General features: G+C 35.1%; 1 protein-coding gene across 1 annotated transcript; it reads right to left on the reverse strand.

The window, feature by feature from the left end:
- Positions 1-9,104: 9,104 nt before the first annotated feature.
- LOC110023963 (multiple organellar RNA editing factor 1, mitochondrial-like) lies at positions 9,105-19,483 on the reverse strand. Its single transcript, XM_020723639.1, has 4 exons — positions 19,007-19,483; positions 10,929-11,026; positions 10,400-10,465; positions 9,105-10,027 (listed from the first exon to the last, which is right to left on the reverse strand). The coding sequence occupies exons 1-4, from the start codon at positions 19,378-19,380 to the stop codon at positions 9,345-9,347; spliced, it is 1,221 nt and encodes a 406-aa protein (XP_020579298.1). The 5' UTR covers positions 19,381-19,483; the 3' UTR covers positions 9,105-9,344.
- Positions 19,484-19,860: the final 377 nt, after the last annotated feature.

Consider the following 19,860-nt stretch of genomic DNA (forward strand, 5'->3'; position numbering starts at 1 on the left):
ATATATATATATATATATATATATATATATGTATATGTTACAAACCTCATGCCTACTTATCTATAAGTAGGACTTATGCCTTCCTATTAATTAAATTTTACATGTATAAGCCTATCAATATGCATGATGAGGGTCCCTAAAGAACTTTAGGATCCAAACAAATGTGCAAAATGATGGAATGAGCATGTGTTATTTTAGGTTAACTCAAATGTGAAATACATTCAAAAGAAAACAAAACATAAACATAACATATTCTAGATACAAATACAGACCATTTACCGGAATGAATCACATGATCCAGACTGCCCAACTCATTAGGGTATAGCTCTCCGTATAGAAATATGTTTAGGGTTACATTACAAATGTGGCTGCATGAATTTTGAGGAGATCCAACGGATCACAAGAAAAGAGCAGTAAAAGACTGAGCACTCTGGTGTCATTCCAGTCGGCCGAATTTTGGGCTGACCGAGCGATAGTCAGACCAAGGAGCGTCGCACATATATAAAGACTTAAATAGCACAAAGGGCATTCATAAGAACAAGTGTCGCCCGACATGAAATCTTTCTATATAGATTCATCGATCGAAGATAGTTTGTCTATCAGATTATGATATTGTGTCATCTGCTTGATAGAATAATCTTTCCAAAGAACAACGAGTATTCACAATAGTTTTCATTGTAAAAAGTGACCCAAGATAGTTTAGCTGGTCAAATGAATACCACATGATGAAGTAAAACAACTATTAATACAAAACGGTGCCTAGAACAGTTACATATATGAAACGACGCCAACAACAGTTAAAGAACAAAATATGCCTAGCTCGGTTATAAATATATAAATGTGTGATGACTCATAAAAAATTGTAATATTCCTATTAAATGAGGGACAATCAAATAGTTTATTAGACCCCTTTTATGACTTACAAATAGAAGGGTCATTTCTATGACTAATAGATCTATTCCCACATAATTATTGTTATTTATGACTCTTTTTTTCTCATTTTTCTCTTATTTTTCTTATATGACCAACCCTCAATTCATGAAAAAATTATTTCATGCGAACACCGCATGCCCGCATGCAGAGATGCATGCGGTGTCCGATCTACACCATAGATCCCGGTGCTCTCCGTAGATCACGGTGATTTACGGTAATGAAGAAATCAAGTTTAAAAAAAATAAAAAAATTTAAAGTGGGGCCCACCAAAAATCCCAATGAAGATAATATGGAAATAAAATTGCTTCAAAATCAAATCATTGTCCTGTTAATAATAAGTTAATGATTAATGGAGTTGGTAATGGCCACGTTAGTAAGATTAGCATAGGGGTGTAAACGAACCGAACACGAACGAACAAAGCTTGTGTCCGTGTTCGCCGCCGCGATGAAAAAGTTGCCTCAAACGGACAAGATTCACGGGGGGATGCCGCGGCGCGCGAAAAAATCCGACCCAAACGGGCCCTTAAATTCGGCCCGCTTTGGTGTTTTGCAGATGCCTCAATTTAATTAAATTCGACTGTGGCCCTTCAGAGGCAGCTCCCACCGGTCCGCATTCAGAGCCCACTTCAGCTCCGCCAGGTAGCCTTCTACCCCGCTGTGGCCCGCGAGTCAAATTTTACAGACCTGAACAAACCTTTTTTTTCTTTGTTTAAGGTGGGATTCGAAACCTTACCACATGCAAATGACAAAAAACACTCATCAACTAGGCTAAACTCAGCTTACTATTATATTAATGATAAATGTTATTCTTACTTACATATTGATTGCAATAAATTTTTTTAACTTCAATTTTTTATGCCCCACAAATATGAAAAGTCCATGGATCTTAATATTTTCTAACGAAGAAATTGGAATCGCCCGAAAATAGGGGGGCAACTAATACGCCACCAACGAATTTCCATCAGCCAGCACAAATCCCAGTGCAATTTTTTGAACAAGAAACATTCAAACTTCGATTAAGAGTCATCCGGAGCTTCGATTTCAGAAAAATTATAGTCAAACTGATCGGCTCGATGAGACGGACCTAATGATATAAAAGTTAGTCCAATTCGAGTCAAATCAGGCTTGGATCAAGCATTAAACCACTACTACAGGATTTTCAGAGGCATTTTAAAGGTCAAACAGATGTCGAATTTAGCGAGTTTATAGTCGAATCGAGCGTCTCGAAAAGACGAATCCAACGAGCGCAAGATTGCTCAATTCCGACATCGTTAAAACACTCAAATGTTCATCAAACGTTATCTGATCAAGGGAAGCTCTTCGGACCATCCGATCACAATGGTTCATATTCCTGCATTAATTGCATTCAAAATACTATAAATAGAGTCTCACCCCTCACATGAAAACGAGGGAGGCTTAAGACAGAACTTCAGGCTTTGAGAAGGAGTTCAAGTCCAAGATCATCCTCATCATCTTCGATCACCGTCGACCACCACTGACCCTCAACAACGACCGCCGACCTCTGTCGACCACCGCCGGCCACCGTTGAACGCCGCCTATCACCGCTGACCTCCGTCAACCACCGCTTACTAGACGTCATCAGTCGACGTTGTAAGTAACCCTTTCTCGCCTGTGGGACAAGGGGCATTTGTAATCATCAACTTATAATGAATTTTTACAACTGGGCCAGACCCCGTGGTTTTTCCCTTTTACGGGTTTCCACGTAAAAACTTCTGGTGTGATCACAGTTCAATTCTTTTTTATCTGAGTGTGTGCTGAATTATCGTGCAACGCTAAGACGATAATCCATTACTCTACCGCGACGAATTTTCTAGCACGTGTCCAAAAAAATTTTGGAGTTGCTAAACCCCAGTTGGATAAATTTTTTAATGGTATAAAATGATCACTCCCAAAGAGTCATGCTCAGAGGGAATTGATTAACCATGATAAAATTTATTGGAATAATATCTTAGCCAGAGAAGAAATCAAAGCACCGGGCCACCATCCCATCCGCTAAATACTTTCGTAAATCAATTGATTGAGACATGTTAAACAACCCCTGCTCAATAACTTGCAAATAAATTTAGGAAAGCTTAGATACATAACACACAACTCCTTCGTATTTACATATCAAACACCTAAAGTTTGATATTTACATTTAAAACACTTTGATGTCACGAAATTATGCATGAAAATAGTACTTAATTTTTTAAAAAATTAATAGTAATATTTTTAATTTGATGTTAATAGAGATATTGTTGAATCCAAAACTGCCTGGTATAACGTGCCTAGGGAATAGAGCGTTGGACCGAGGAAAGAGAGGGAGAGGAGAAGAGGAAGACTTCCCCCTATCAAGGGGAAAAATAAGTATTTCCAGGAAGGAACGTGGACTCATTTCATCCAATAGAAAACAATGGTTACAAGTTATGGAGCAAAAAATTGTCTTTTTTTACATCATGAAGCCCTCATATTTATAGAAGATAGAATTCGTAAAATGTATATAAAAATTACATTCACCTTTGCCTTAAAGAGAAAAACAAAGGATATTTTAATCTCTTTTATTCTGACCTCTGGATAGTCTTGAGATCCGTGCAAATCATTTTTGAGTATACAGTTATGAATGCAAAAATGAAATTTTAGGTATCAGATATGTAAATAAATAAAAAATGTGTGATATGCATGTAGATGTCTCATAAATTTATCGTTAGATTTAGATAAAGAGCAAGAATAAAATAGAGCACTATATACTTTGAGGGTGTGTTCCATCATGTTATGCTTGTTCGAAGCAAAAAATTAACCCCATTTATTAGACTAAAGTAGGGTTGTAAACGAGCCGAGCTTGAGCGAGCTTCTGCTCGTGTTCGGCTCGTTTGAAATTGCTCGTGTTCGAAATCAGCTCGTGTTCGAAACCGGCTCGTGAACAGTGTGTTCGTGTTCGGCTCGATTTATATATTCGTGTTCGTGTTCGGTTCGAAATTCACTGAAAAAATAGATGTAGAGTGATGAATTCGAACCTGGAATAAATATATGCAAAACATGACGCATAACCACATTACCACAAGAGCAGTTACGATTTAAACATAGATATAACTATATATAATATATTACTATATATAATATATGTGTAAAATATTATTATATAAATAATTATATATATTTTTTTTCGAGCTAAAACGAGCCGAACACGAGCGAACAAAGAGATATTCGTGTTCGGCTCATTTGTAATTCGAGCTTTAAAAACTTGTTCGTGTTCTGCTCGTTTACTTAACCAACGAACCGAACACGAGTTACTTAACGAGCCGAACACAAGCTGTCCGCGAACAACGAGCTTTTTTGACAGCCCTAAACTAAAGTACAACCAAGACAGAAATATTGTTAGTACAATTTCTTAAAGCGGACACGTAGCACTGAGACCGCCATTCAAACATCCTCTAGACAGAAATATTGTTACAATTGTCAAAAGAAGAGGAAAACAAAAATAAAAATAATTAGACGAGACCTCTATGATAAAAATCTATGAGACATTTAAGAGAGCAATATTAGTGATTTAAGAGCGCAGAGTTAGAGGAGAAGTATGTATCATATATACAATGTGTAAATGCAAACTCGGCTTATATACGTAGCACACAATTCTTATGTATGTGCATACCTCACACCACAACTTTCATACTTACACACATAGCACTTTGTTGCTTTAAACCCAACATCTTAGCTAACAGAAAGCTTTTTATCAATCAGACATACTCTTATGGTTCACAACTCAAATGACAGAAAATTGTTCAGGAACATATGAGTTGCAGTTGTAACTGTAATTTAATCATTTCATTTGGAGGCAACCACCCATTCAAAGAGCTCTGATAGTAACAGCTATGTTGTTGGGTCTTTGGGTCAAACCACGCAAACAGAGGAATCTGACCGCATCTTTACTGGTGTGAAATTATTATGAGTGTGAATATAATGATACACCATATGTGATAATGGCTCTTTTTTGAGCTGCCGTAAATAAAAAAATTTTCACCCTCGATAAATAGTTGCAAACTGTGGATGCGATTTGATTTAAATTTTTAAGTGATTAATTTTACTTGAATGTTTAATTTGTTACTTTGAAGTTTTTTGTTTTAAAATCAACCCCTCTGGTTGAGATTCACTATCAACACAACCATCATCCAGGATTTAAATATTTATAACTTTTTCTTTTGAAGTTCGTTTGAGTTTTGTCAGTTTGAGTCTTTTAGGATATAAACATTGTCGACTACAATCCTAATAAGGAGAATTAAACTAGATGATTTGGACTTGAAAATTTTTATATTATGATTTGGACTTTTATCAAATCTTACATAAACTTTTCAACCCTAGTCCTTAATAGAAGAAAAATCAGACTGGTTGGGTGAGACTTACAACACCGTCCTCTAGACAAGAAGACCAGATTGAATTTTTTATTTTTTTTTAATATGAACTATTAGAGTGCAAGTTTAGTATTAATCCTTAGCGGCATTCTCAAATCAATTGAGTTTAGGCATTAATCAATTTGGTTGAGTCCATGCGAGTATTTCATTTCATATATTTGAATGTTTTAAAAGATTTTACTAGCTTTTAAGGATTTGCACGATCTTTTAAACTATGATTTTGATACGAAATTTACTTTAAGAAACACATGCAAGATTTTGAAATAATGTATAGTTAACTTACTTTATTAAACATTTTGAAGTATTTATAGCTCCCGAGTATACAACTTATTATTTGCATAAGCATTAAAAATACTCACAAAGATTTTCAAAACATTGCATTTAACATAAGAAAAAATCTCGGAGTTTGCATAAACCTCGAAATCATTCAAATTTTGTAATTTTTGTAATATTATAATTTTGAATCACAAAGAAATTCATTTTTATGCTTTAAAAGGAATCACCTTCTCTTTGTTAGTATGTGATATTGTGAATTCGATGGTGTAACATAATGTTCCATATTTAACCTAATCTTACAAGCCTTATAATTCATGTTGTATGCTAGCTTAATACATACTTTAAATCATTTTAAGTCTTTATTAGCCTAAATTTGAAATAATTTCAACTCTAGTGGCTTAAGTTAAAAAAAAAAAATCAATTTCAAACAAATATCTAAATCCTAGGAACCTAAATTTAAAAACTCAATTTAAATTAATTTTCAAATCCTTAGGAGCCAAAAGTTTGAAAAAATGAAGTCCTAATATTTTTAAGTCCTAAGAGCCTAAATTTTAAAAATTCAAATACTCACTATGTGAAATTGAGACTCCAATGTGTAGGGAGCTACCCATGCCCCCAAAGTGAGTCATTTTAAATTTAAATAGTCCAAAGATATTAAGTTATTTCGAAGTCCAAACCATCTGAAAATTTAGTTACCTCCCAACAACAACCCCGTTAGTGAATGACAACATGCTCAGTTACCTATAAGACTGGTCCATGTCGTAGGACAACGTGGCCAGGGATTGAAACAAAGTATCTAATTCAGTTTATAAGGCATTGAAACAAAGTATCTAACTCAGTTTATAAGGCACTATTAGCCTTCAATATACATGCAAAAGGTCATATCACAAGCACAAATTTTCCCGAATAGGTACTATAATGTCCCTAAAGTTACTTCATTCACTGAACAAGTACTCATATTTCCCAGGATAGCTACCTAAATCTCTTGAATTTTTTTTTTAAAATTTCCAGATAAATCGACAATTTCCTTGAATGATAATCAATATCCAAGACAAATGAGCTTCATCGCACTGATATTTTGAAAATTACCTTATTGTCCCATTTTATCCCTTCTCAAGCCAAGCGTCGCCATCGAAGACGACGAGATATTGTTGAAGCAATAACAATGAACAATAAAATAAAAAATACAAGATTGGTCGTTTCTCCTAATTTTTCTTTTACAATATAAACTACACAAATAGTAAATTAGAGAAAAAAGGGTTGAATCACCATTTTCAATCGGTTAAGTGAAGTGGGATTGGTTCTGGTAGATGTTGCTATGGTAGGGTTTCAGGATCGGGCTGGACTCAAATGGGAAAAGAAGATCAGCAATGCTCTCAAATTGAGGGAAAAAATTTGTGTACATAAGACGTACGCAGCTGCGTACGTCTGTAACCTGAAAATAGGTTACATGAAGTATATTTGGAGGTTATAACCGCTTTATAACCTCTATAACCTACCTGTACCTTCTAGTAAGTTCCACGCTTATGTTTTTATATATAGGTAGATTATAGAAAAAGTTACATGGGCTACAAATAAGCATGTCACAGACTATGCAACTCTGCAGACGTCGTATGTTCCCAAACTGAGGGAAGCAGAACACCTTGGTACGAGGCTCGGCAAAGCGGCAGTGAGGCGGACAAAGGGGTAGGGAAACTCATGAGCGGCTCCATCTAGGGCAGACCGGAGGAGGAAATAGGGGGTCACACAGAGGTTTCGGTGCAAGACAAAGGAGTCGTGCATGGCTCGCATGTGACACAGGGAGGAAGGGCGGACGACTACTTCGGTTTAGGGTTAGGGCAAGAACGCTTGATCAGGTTTCGACTGGTTGAGGAGGCGGCGATGCGGGGTTTGGGACATAGGGAACATTGTGGCTTGAACAGTAAAGAACGACAAGGCCATCAACGCAGGGAGAAGGAAGTAGGCTGGAGTTCAATTTCCATGCTTAAACAAGGGAGTTTGATTCCGACGCTCGAGCAAGACATTTCGAAGTTTCGGGAGATGAGGGTGTCGGATCAGGGAGAAACGATGGAATCATGAACAGGGAATCGATGGGCTTTGGCTTCAGCAGGTTCGTGCGACGAAGAGGACGAAATCAGGAGTTTCTGCGGCCTTGGTGTGGTCGAAAGGAGTGGAGTTTGAATAAAGAAAGCTTTGCGGTTTTAGGGTTCGGGAACGAGAGAGGAAAGAACAGAAGAAGGCAGAGTGTAGCAGCAGCTAGATTTGGGGCGAGGCATTTTCATCTCTGTTGCGGTTATTTGGAAGCGAGTTGGGGGAACGAAGGAAAGGTTTTGCTGTGTTTGTAATCGAGGAAGAGCGAGAGCACTTTTGTTGGAACTGTTATGTTGGAATTATGGTTTAAAAAAAGTTGAAGGCGGGTGAGCTCAAGCTTAGCTTCTGTTTAGTACATTAAAAAATATCACTTACATTTCGACACACAAAAGTATGTTCGTGTTCGAAATTTTTGTTTAGTGAATTTAACACGAATTGTTTACGAACAAAAAGTCATTTTGACAACTCTAATCACACATTGTAGTATGTTAATGGTCGGGTTAAGATTTAAATTTTTTATTTATATTAGAATATCATTTAAATATAATATAATGTATTTTTATTTTTTTTAATTAATAATTTTAATTGATTTTAAAATTTTGTACTTGTAGTCAATTAATTTTTTTTAAAAAATGCTACTAATCAATATATATATATATATATATAGCCAAAAGAAGTTGAGCACAAACGAACATATCTTTATTCTTGTTCGGTCGAGCACGAAAAATATTTGTGTTTGGCTCGTTAACTTAGTGAAACACAAGCTTCTTATCGAGCTGAACATGAGTTGTTTGCGGCGAGCCGTTTTGAAAACCCTAATAGGAATACGTATGCTATTAAGTTAAATTAATTTCTCACCACACCACCTCCCTTTTTTTTGGTTCATTTTCCTAAGATGATATCTACGCGTAACAATTGAAGTTTACATGTTACATATGAATTGAGTGGCAGGGATGTAAATCTTTCCAAAAAAAAAAAAAAAGTCAAAATGTGAGGAAAAATTGAAACTAATCAAAATGATGACAAAATAAAAAAACAATAGATGCCGACCCAGATACCTTCACCAAGCAAGCAGCACTTCCAGGCTCCAATCAGTACACGAACATAAAAAGTCCCATAAACACCTTCCTGAAATCAGAACCTACTATTGCATCAGTAGAAGAGAAGCAGAATGGATGAAAACCATATGTAAATGCACGATCCATCCCATACATATTTTAATTGCTAAATGAATAATTACAGTACTTAAAGACATCAAAAGCCAGTGTAATGGGAGTGATATCATATAATGGACTCCTTTGTAGAATTTTCTTTGAAAGTGCCAAATTAGTCCATTGATATGTTAATCCAGAAAAATGATAACCATAAATTATACCACTCACTTTTCATAATACTCGATAAAGAGAAATATCAAAAAATCACAAAACCAACAGACAATTCAAGCTCATCTTGTCTCAAAACTGTAGTTCCCGTTCCAAATATAACTCAACACAGACTCACGCTGAAATAAGAAGACTTAAAATCCTAAATATATAAATTACATGGCACATTAAATTGAAATTTATCTTGATTTAACCAGTAATTAGCGGTCGTGTTCGTGAGAACTCCTAACTCTCCAGTTGGAGCCAAGTCTCCACCTTATTCACGTTCTCTATCTCCAGATGGACCATAGTTCTGCTGCGGAGCATAACCTCCGTCTTGCGTCGGAACATTGCGCGAATATTGTTGATTTCCTGGTTGCATCTGTGAATTTCCATGTTGCATTGGGGAGTATCCTCGCTGCGCGTCGCCAAGTCGACCATAGCTCCCTCCATCTTGCTGAGGTGGACCATAGTTTTGTGGCGGGCCATAGTTTTGCGGTGGGCCATAGTTTTGCGGTGGGCCATAGTTTTGAGGTGCGCCATAATTTTGTGGTGGTGGGCCGTAATTTTGTGGCGAGCCATAGTTTCTTCCATATCCTTGTTGGGGGCCTTCCGGCCTTTGTGGATAACCTTGCTGCATCGATGAGTATCCATGCTGGATGTCACCAGGCGGACCACAATTCGTTCCATCTTGTCCGTGTGGAACGAAGTTTTGTTGTGGAGTATAATTTCGTCCGTATCCTTGTGTCGAACCTTGATATTCGTTAGGTGGGTTTCCTTGATACGTTTGAGGATGATCGTTTTGAGGTGGCGAATCTCTTCCTTGCATTGGTGATGAAAATCTTGGCCTCTCATATCTTGGTTGTTCGTATCTCCTATTCCTATCACCGTATCTCCCTTGCCTTCCATATTGAATAGGTGGGGGCCTTGGAGTAATAACTCCATTATCATACTTATCCCCTGCATATAAAAAAATGTAGATAAATTTGTTTTTGGGGGCATTTACATCAGCACATAATTCTTAGGTATTTACATATGTCACACCTAAACTTTCATATTTACATGCATAGCATTCAAATCTTTAGTCCCACGTCAAAAATAGCACTATTACTGCTTTTAAAAAGTGAAAAATACATTTTCATGCATAGGTTTAAGGCACAATAAAAAAGTTTGTATCTGAACAATGTAAATACCTAAGAATAGTGTGCTACGTATGTAAATTTCCCTTTGTTTTACATGGTGTATAGTAGAATTTTCTTAAGTAAAATGGCATCCATGTTTCATAGAATCACATTGAAATTGTAATAGGGAAGCAAATTTAGAACAGCAAACCTCCATACTGCTTGTTCACTGGATCAATATAGGAATCAGGCAGAATGAAAACAACTCCAGGCAGGCCTGAATTTAAAAGCAAAAAAATCATGAGAAAACTACAAAAAAATTCAGGCAAGGCCAATAAATCCATTTACAGGAAGAAAAGAAAATTATGCATTGCTGGTAAGAGTGTATCTATCATCACAGCTAATTTATTAGAATAGGATGGGCCTGCCAACCCTCATACCAAAGTAAGAAGATTAAAATAAAAAAGGGAAATTTACATACATGACAAATAATTGTTATGTATCTAGGTATCTCATACCTAAACTTTCATATTTACATGCATAGCAATTTGGTGCTTCAAACCTTTCCATGAAACGGAGTATTTCACTTGGCAATAGTACTATTTTTTATGCAATATTAAAGATCCGAAGGCTATGGCTGTAAATATTAAAGTTTACGCATGAGAAATGTAAATTCATAAAAATTGTTTGCTATGTATGTAAACGCCCCCAATAAAAAAATTAGTTCGAAGCACACTCACCTCTAAACTTCTCAGACATCTCCTCAGTCATTACGGCTTGAAAACCATTGTAAGTAGTCGTACTACAGGCATACATTCTCTTTTTTGCCTCCTCCACGCTATAACCAAGCATTGTTAATAATAAGAATTACTACTGATTAGTATTTATTTACTGTATTACAACAATGCAACATAATTTTCCTGTGAAACATTTCAGAGCAGTACTATACTAACATGAGAATAACATGGCATCTTTTAATAACTTAACTGTCCACCTTTCAACAAGCATTGTTTATGGAAGGGCAGTAACATAATATAAAAACTTTCAGAAGTATCATAATTCAATAATCAAAACTTAAGCATATATGTTAAATAAGTTAAAGCAAATGTTTATATTGTAAAAAATTAGAAAATAAAACATAACCAACTTGAATCATGTTACAAAAATATACATTAGGTTTACTTTAAAGAACTCCCATACTCTATCTGCTCTTGTAGAGTGTATGTGGTCTCAAACTTCTTCTGTGCCAATTTTTTTTAAAATTTCTACCACATCCTTTGTTGTGACCATTTCCTTCTTAATCATTCAACGTTAAATTTATTTATGCATATTATTGGTGCATCCTCTTCCCTAAATTGAGCATATACACGAGCCAACCAATTATTTTTTCTTATCACCATCTTAATTAAATTCAACTATTTAATCATCAATAAATGTTTCTCCCACCACCCATACAATACAATTTTCTTAACCCATCCCGCCTAGTTTTGTCTTCACAATCATCATCGCATTCTTTTTTTCAGTGATGATAAACTAATTAGTGACTTTTTACACCCCAACCGATGAAATAATATACCATACCGACTTATTGAAGTTATATAAAATATGCATTTAATTATCAATCATGTTCTTCTATTACATAGTATTTATTGAGTATGTGAATTCAGGTATCAAGTTTTGGCTGATTCTCCGTTTGTACATTGTGCATTCTTGGAAGTTAAGAAGTTAACTTATGTGCTACCAGTTCAACCCAAATTTCACCCACAAAAGAAATTACGTACAAAATGATAATGGCAAGTTTGAACGTCATAATTTTAGGATTTTAGCAGAAACTCCCTCGCATGTTGTACACTTGATGGCAAGCCAATGGCTTCTATTTGCAAATTCAATCTAAGTTTGTTCTAAACAAAGTCTGTTCAAGCAATATTGTGGTGATTGTAAACTCAGGTGTTTGAGTTTTATGGTTTTTTTATACTATCTAGATGATATAATTTTGTTAAAGTTCCAATTTTGTAATCAAGTTATGTACTTACCCCACCACTTAGTAGATGAATTTGAATTTTACATCGTTGCTTGAGTGGGCTAAGCCTTTGTATCATAGTTTAATGTTCTTAGCGTGATGCATTCCTTCAAGAATTGTTGATCTTTGTGGATCAGTGGTTAAAATTAGCATTGAAAACTTTGATCTAATTATGGAGTACATTAGAGCACGTAAAGGCCCAATCTGAAATTTGTCAGTTTGTTGAAATTGGAGGGTTGCATCTCTTTGAGATTGATCACACCCATTGGATCTTGATCTAGAAGAGAAATTTGATCAACGACTAGTCGGCAACCATCACACGTGATTGATAGTGCCAGAGTGGTGCTCGACAATCGCAATCTTTATAAAAGCAATCAAGTCGATTTCACTATGGGTTGGTTGGTCGGCTACAAAAGGAGTGCATTGCATTCTTTTTGCAAGGTTTCTGGAAATTCAGGTGTTTGGTTGGAATCTTCCAATTGGAATTCATTTTTTAGTTCATTTTCGATGTATTTAGAATGCATTTGATTTGTGTGAATTCCAAATACACACTTTGATGTACAATGTTCTCAGTCGTCGACCTTTGCCTGTCGCTGCCATCTTCTGTTGTTGTCATCCACTATTGTTGTCCATCGTTGCCGCACGCAGTTAGCTGCCGCTACCCGCTCACTTGCCTGCCCAATGCCTCCACTGGCTGACAGCCTCATGCCCGTCATTATAGACCCCATATTTTATATTATTTTTTATTTATTTCAAACTAAATAAGAAAATATGAAGTACCACATTTATTTTTACACTAAATCAAAAACACTAAAGTATTTTAAATTCAATACATTGATTTTACATCGCATTACTTTTTTACCAAACCAAATAACTCCCTAAGGAATAATTGGATTCTTAAAAAGTCATAATATAGAAGCATATGAATTGGCAAAATCAAAAAAATTAAATCCTCTTAGAATTAATCTAACTGTTTTAAAATCCATGTCCCACCCACCAAAAGAGTAAAAGTTCAATCAAGGATTGCAAAGATTGTATGAAGATATCAGCATATAGTCCCTAATTAATATTATTAAGACTTAGAAATTCATCAATTTTTATTGTATTTGATACATTTTAGAAAAAAAAAACAATTTGGTCAAGATCCCCTTTAAATAATAACACTTTTTAAACATTGACATTGACATGCCCCTCAAAATCAAAGTTTACAATGGATCACAAACCAACTTTATGGCATGACATTAACAAACTCAAGTCGAGAGCATCCATCTTAAAGTTCTCAATACCCTTTGAAAAAAAAGTAATTTCCTTGATTGCCCCTAGCCCTTTATAAAGTCAAGAGCTTACTGAAATCGATGAAGCCTTAATGACTATGCAAGTTTCATATGTCAAGACAACCATGTCAGTGTTGTGCCTGCTAGAATAGCCAATTAAGTTATTTGTTAAAATGCAAATGCTATGATCGATAAAATTGCAAATGGAGGTATAAGTGACGCAACATTTGAAAAAGCTAAAAAGCCTTTGTAGACTTGAAGGAGATATAATTTTCTTGTGCTTTCTCATGAAGTTGGGCAGTCTTCATAAACAATATTTACTCACCTCCACTCTTGAGGCTAAGGAAAAGATGGATTGTTATATAGACGTCTAATAAAGACTCTACCCAATAGTAGAAGCCTATGAGGTTCACTCATCAGGAGTCCTTAAACAACTTTTGAAAATATAGCAACCATGATTACTCACTTGCCTTCCTAAGTACTTTAGTGGGGGAACCATATTCTACATTTAGTGCCCTCTACGGCTTAAAACATTATGAGTTACCCCAATGACTTTCGAATATGAGATACCTCTCCAATTGGGTCTCATGAATCAATGAGCCCTCCTAATGAATCCTTTTCTTTTACAACAAGATCGAAATGGATCACATAAAAGTAGATATAAAACCATGATGGTTTCCCAAATTCTAAAGATAACTCCTTGGTTGTAATAAGGGACTTATCTCTTCTTTCGAGTGATTTCATTATTTGATAAGGTAACCCTATAATTTGTTCAATTCATCATTGAGGATATAATATCAACCAACAATCCCATTCGACCAAATTCTGACTATAAGAGCACTAATCCTCCATATTTTGAGACTGAGGATTTGTAGTTTGATTCTTCAAATATTGGCCTACGTGTCCTTGATAAGACAAGCAATCACTTTTCTTCTTGAAGTAAAAAAACACAACTAAAATTAGAAAATAACTACTAATATAGCAAATGTCATAATATCTTCTTTAGAGGGTGACTGCTAGCTCCTGTTTTAATAGGAAAGCAATGTGGATATAACGTAAATCCACCAAATGCAAATTTCAGGGGAACTAAATCTTACAAAGCCTCTAAATTCATTTTTTCCTTTGTTATGACGTAAATCCCAGATTTACTAAATTCAATCGAGAGGTGGATTTAAGGGATTTAAAGAGGATGAATGTGTGTGCCTCGTCTCTTCCCTCGTCGCTTGTCGCACATGAGAAAATCAAAGGGAAAACGTTAGCTCTTCGCTTGTTGCACAGGCCCACATTTGGATGCATTGGCACTTGGTATGCAACCTAGGCTCTAGGACTACCACTTGGGGGAGAAGGTGTCCACTGTTAGGGTTTATATTTGTGTTTCTGACACGACACTAAAAAATACCATGAAAATTGCACTTTCAAGCTGAGAAAGTGAAGAATCACAGGTTGGGGGAAGAATAAGAGTAAATAAATTTAAAAAAAAAAGTATTTCTTGAATGAAAAACCTCTTAGAGGAATCATGTCCCCAAGCTCGAAACCATTAGCTTCTTCTGCCTCCTTCTGGATATCCTTCAATTTATTACTTCTTTGTGCCCACTTATAGTGCATAAAATAAGCCATTAAAGGAAGCTCAAGCCAAAATTATTATACAGATTTGAAGCAAGCCCTCTTAAAAATTTTTTTTCGCTTGTTGACGTTAGAAGCTGTGGACTATATGAGGAAATAAAGATAGTGGTACTTTTGAAATAAGGAAGATATTACATACATGCCACATAATTCCTATGTATTTACATATCTAAAAACTAAAGGAAAACAGCTACATCCAACCTCTTGTTGTCTTGCTTCCCAAATTAGGAATTCGTACAGCACACTTCGGATTTTCGGTGATTGGTTCCTTACCTCTAGCATTGTGTCCTGCTAATGCAAGTATTGAATCCACATATTCGTGGATTTACTACGCAGGCTTTATCAATTGCACTTTCTGGAACAAACGTAATTAAATCTTATTTTTAATGTAAATTGTTAAATCCTGAAATAAAATGCCAAATACTTCTTATGAATTAAAGTGGATATAACTTAATCCTAGGTGCAAATCATACCAAACAAATTCTGATTTTAACAACACCTGGATTTATAAATCCTAGGTGCAGCCAACCACCCCATTAGAATGAGTTCATTCCTTGATATGATGAATACAAGGTTTTATTCATCGGTAAAGAAAAGAAATAAATGAACAATCATATTCAAAGCATTGACCCCACTTGTTTTAAATCTAAGAATCTACAATAGATACTTCAAATATTGATCTAAGTAATGATAAATCAGGCATTCAATTTTCTCTTTCAAGAAAAAATAATTCTCTATTAAACGGATTTAAGGATGACGGAAGTGACAGTAAAAAAATTAATCTCTATTATTGGTAATTTTAGCAACTCTGGCTAAAGGAGCATGACAGTTTAGATTTTCATTATTGCGTATAAATATCTTTAAACGCTTGTAGTTTAAATTGGTAGCACCTACCGATGTTTATTAGACTCAATTTTAAAATTTATCTTGAGTTTGGAATCACTCTTCTAAATTTGTGAGCATCTTGAAAGCACGGAAAGCAGAGCATCTTGATCATTTCATCTATTATCTAAGCTACAACATGATCAATGTTTAAAATTTTGCAATAAAGTACGGAGGAATTTTTCATTCGTGAGGCGAGGCCTAAGCTTCAAGGCAGCCTGCAGCATAAGCCGCGAATCAAAATAAGTGGACAAAAGATAATATATCAGCAGCATAACTCACAGTTATATTAAAGAAAGTAACATTAACCTTATAGCATTAAAAGAATAATAAATTACATTTATATAAAATAACAAATTACATAAATCATAAAATATCATGTAACAACTTGTACAAAAAGAAAAATATAATATAAACATTAATTGATCAAATATTAAAAAGAAGTAATATAAAATATCAAAGGAAGACATAAGATGAGTTTAATACAATCCACTTCTCTCACTCCTATTGTTTAGCCAACATAATAACATTAATAGATCTAAAGATGAATAAAATAACTAATCAAAATATGGAGCAGTAGGCGGTTGTGGCAGCAGCAGGTGACAATAGTGACAAGCGGCGTCGATGGCGGCATAGGCAGCGGCAGTGGCGAAAGAGTCAACAATAGTAACAGGTGACAACTATGAGAAGCCTAATTGGTGACAGGGAAGAGTGCGACTTCAGATCATATTAGAACCATCTAATATAAGAAAAAAACTAAGAAACAAACGTCTCAACGGAATTAAGGCAAGGTGCGCCTCAAGGCATGCCTTAACCAATTTGTGGTGTATGCCTCATCTGAGCTGCTCAAGGCATACACCCCGAAGCGTTTTCCTTCGGATTTACACTGAGGCGTGCCTCAAATTGCAAAATTTTGAACAATAAGTATAATGAATTAAATAAAAAATTGAATTGCATGGCTTGTTTATTAATGTTAAACTAAAAGACATGAGTTAAATCCCTTCTAAAAAGAAACCATAAAAGAGCTCCACTTGGAATCTATCTAGTCTTATATGGTTAAAAAATATTTTGTACAGCTCGGATGATGCATATTGAAACATTCTTGGCACTACCCTTTCTCAATGAGACTTCTGTGCAGCTTAGATAAGGCATACGCCTCAAATTGGTTGAAAAAGTTTCGTTGTGGAAGGATAGTATCAAAACTCAGCTTGTAGAATGCTACACATAAGACCTTCCTTCAAAGAAAAAAGTTTTTTTTTTTTCCTTTGATGCCGCAAATCAGACCGAAACCACTTAATTTGCTTGATGTGGATGTGTCAAGTGGGAATGTCAAGAATAAACAAATAAGGCATGAGATTTCAAAGTTGTCTCCACCATCTATCACACTCAAACTTCGATCTATATAATTTTTGGACACATCTCATAGCTAATCCTTTATAGCTAATTTAATATATATATTGTATGAGGATAACTTTACCTTTGACTGTACAGGTTCAAACTAGCTTAATTTAATCTTCAATGAATGTTTGTTTCATTGTCCCTCTAGTATGTCCATTCATCAATCTATCCTAGTTAAAACACACATTTACCTTAATATTTCATATTTCACCATGCCGAACTTGTCTATCAGCCACATTTTTTTCGCCCAACACTCAAATTCAAAAAACATAGGAGGTTGAACTTCCATTTTTAAAATTCATGTTTAAGCTTCTAAGAAATTATCTTATCACATAATACATATGTGAAACATCCGTTTAATCAACCATATAAAGCTTTAGATGTTATATTCTCATCCATATCAATGTGTCTCTATACAAAAATCTATAAAACTAAACCTATCTCACTAGGATATCACTTTAATTTCAGAGAGTATTTAATTAAGTTATAAGACACACAAAATCCTAATGTCGATTCTATTTATTCTTTGGCATTTATTTTTAATAGTATTTAAATATTGAATAGATTAATCTTTGGCGTTTAATTTTTAACACATTCTCTATTCGTCTACCTTTCCAAATATTTCAATAAATGTCACATAGAAAAGAAAATTCTTTCATAGAAAGCATTTACCAAAGCATCTCTTACCAAGATTAAATGCCTTTATCCTTAATACACACTAAATCAATTCTTATGGCAATCTATCATAAGCCTGCTCAAGATCTTAAAATACATCTCCCCCCATATATAACATCTAACATCAACATTTACGAACATACCACCTTATCTATGCGTAAAAAGGTGTATTTCACCATTTTTTTCAGAAGGGTGATATGTTTTAGGTGATGTGAAAGATTTGGGTGCTATAAATATAAAATGTAAAGTTCAGCTGTTAGATATGTAAATAAGTAAGATTTGAATGTTATGTTTGTTAACGCCCCAATAAAAAAATAAATTTTCCTTATAACGACAACCCTCTTAAAGTTTTAGTTACAAGAAAGAGAACTACAGCTCATTATTAAGGGTTAACTCAGGCGTACTATTAATAGGATTTAGTGATAGATTTAGCTTAAATCCAGCCAAACGCCATAAAACTGAACATTAAATCCGACATTCTGTTAAATCAAATTTTCTTGTGTTTTGCCTGTGTTTCCTCATGTTCCATCTACTTGATCGTGTAAATACGGATTTATTAAATTAGATTACGATGCGGATTTATTCCGTCTCGCAACCAAACTCTGTTGTTGAATATAAATCCAAATTTATCGGCTTTGATATATCCTACTTAATGAAAATCTAAGTTGCAGCCAAACACAGCCTCAATGTGGTCTAAAAAAAAAAAAAAAAAAAAAAAAATACATAGTTAAGAAGAGAAAAATGTAACTTATATATAAAATTGCTAGAACAAGATTATCCAAACCTCCAACTCCCCCAAGAACTTTAAAAGAAAACCCACCAAAAAAAAAAATGAATCTCATGAAAATTCCAACCAATATGTCCCGGAGATCATGAACAAGCTGCCATAATGATATTGGAGTACAGCACGGTCGTATGCCATTTATATGAAACTATGAAAAATTACCTGCCGACGACCTTAGCCAGAGTTTGGACGTAGGTCTCAACCATCTCCTCGGGAGAGGGCTTCGGGTCCTTGGGAAAGTCCATGGTGATAAGCCAATGATTGTAATCGCATCCCTCGAACAGGATTTCATCCTCTGGTATTTTACTACCCTGGTCAGAATCAACCCGCCTGATAGAGCATGGAATCGAAGAGTGGAAGGACGACGAAGGGCCCTGCGCGGGAATTCGGAAGCTAGAGTTTCCTAAAAGGGACGCTGTAAGGAAACGAGGATTTGAAAGAGGAAAACGGGAAGGTCGGATCGCGGAGGAAGAGTAGTCTTTAAGGATTGACGACGCGAGGGCGGCAGCTCGGCTTAGGCGGTTCAAAATCGCCATACGAAAGTTTGGTTACCAGGGAATCAGGAGCGGCCTAGGGTTTTAGGAAGGGCTGCAACGGGGACGACGTTTTTATACTGACGAATAGGGTTTTTAAAAGTTACCAAGATCGAATATATAATAATGTATGAATGTATGTGTGTATATGAGTTTTGTATATATATATATATATATATATATATATATTTCTTGTACACAATCTTGAAAGATTTGCATACATATCAATTAATTCCTATATATTTACATATCAAAATCTAAACTTTTTTTTATATATAAAGTTTAGGTGTTAGATATGTAAGCACATAAAAATTCACTAGCATTCTTGTTTTCTTTTTTTATCTAGGGTTATCCCTTAAAATCCTTTCGTATAAGAGTTATATAGGGTTATCCCTTAAAATCCTTTCGTATAAGAGTTGTCACCTATCAGGTTACAGTAATTCATCATTTGCCTAATAGTCTAGCTCTTCCCTGCCAACATGA

Source organism: Phalaenopsis equestris, unplaced genomic scaffold (genome assembly GCF_001263595.1).
Source record: "Phalaenopsis equestris unplaced genomic scaffold, ASM126359v1 Scaffold000237, whole genome shotgun sequence".
Taxonomy (NCBI): domain Eukaryota; kingdom Viridiplantae; phylum Streptophyta; class Magnoliopsida; order Asparagales; family Orchidaceae; genus Phalaenopsis; species Phalaenopsis equestris.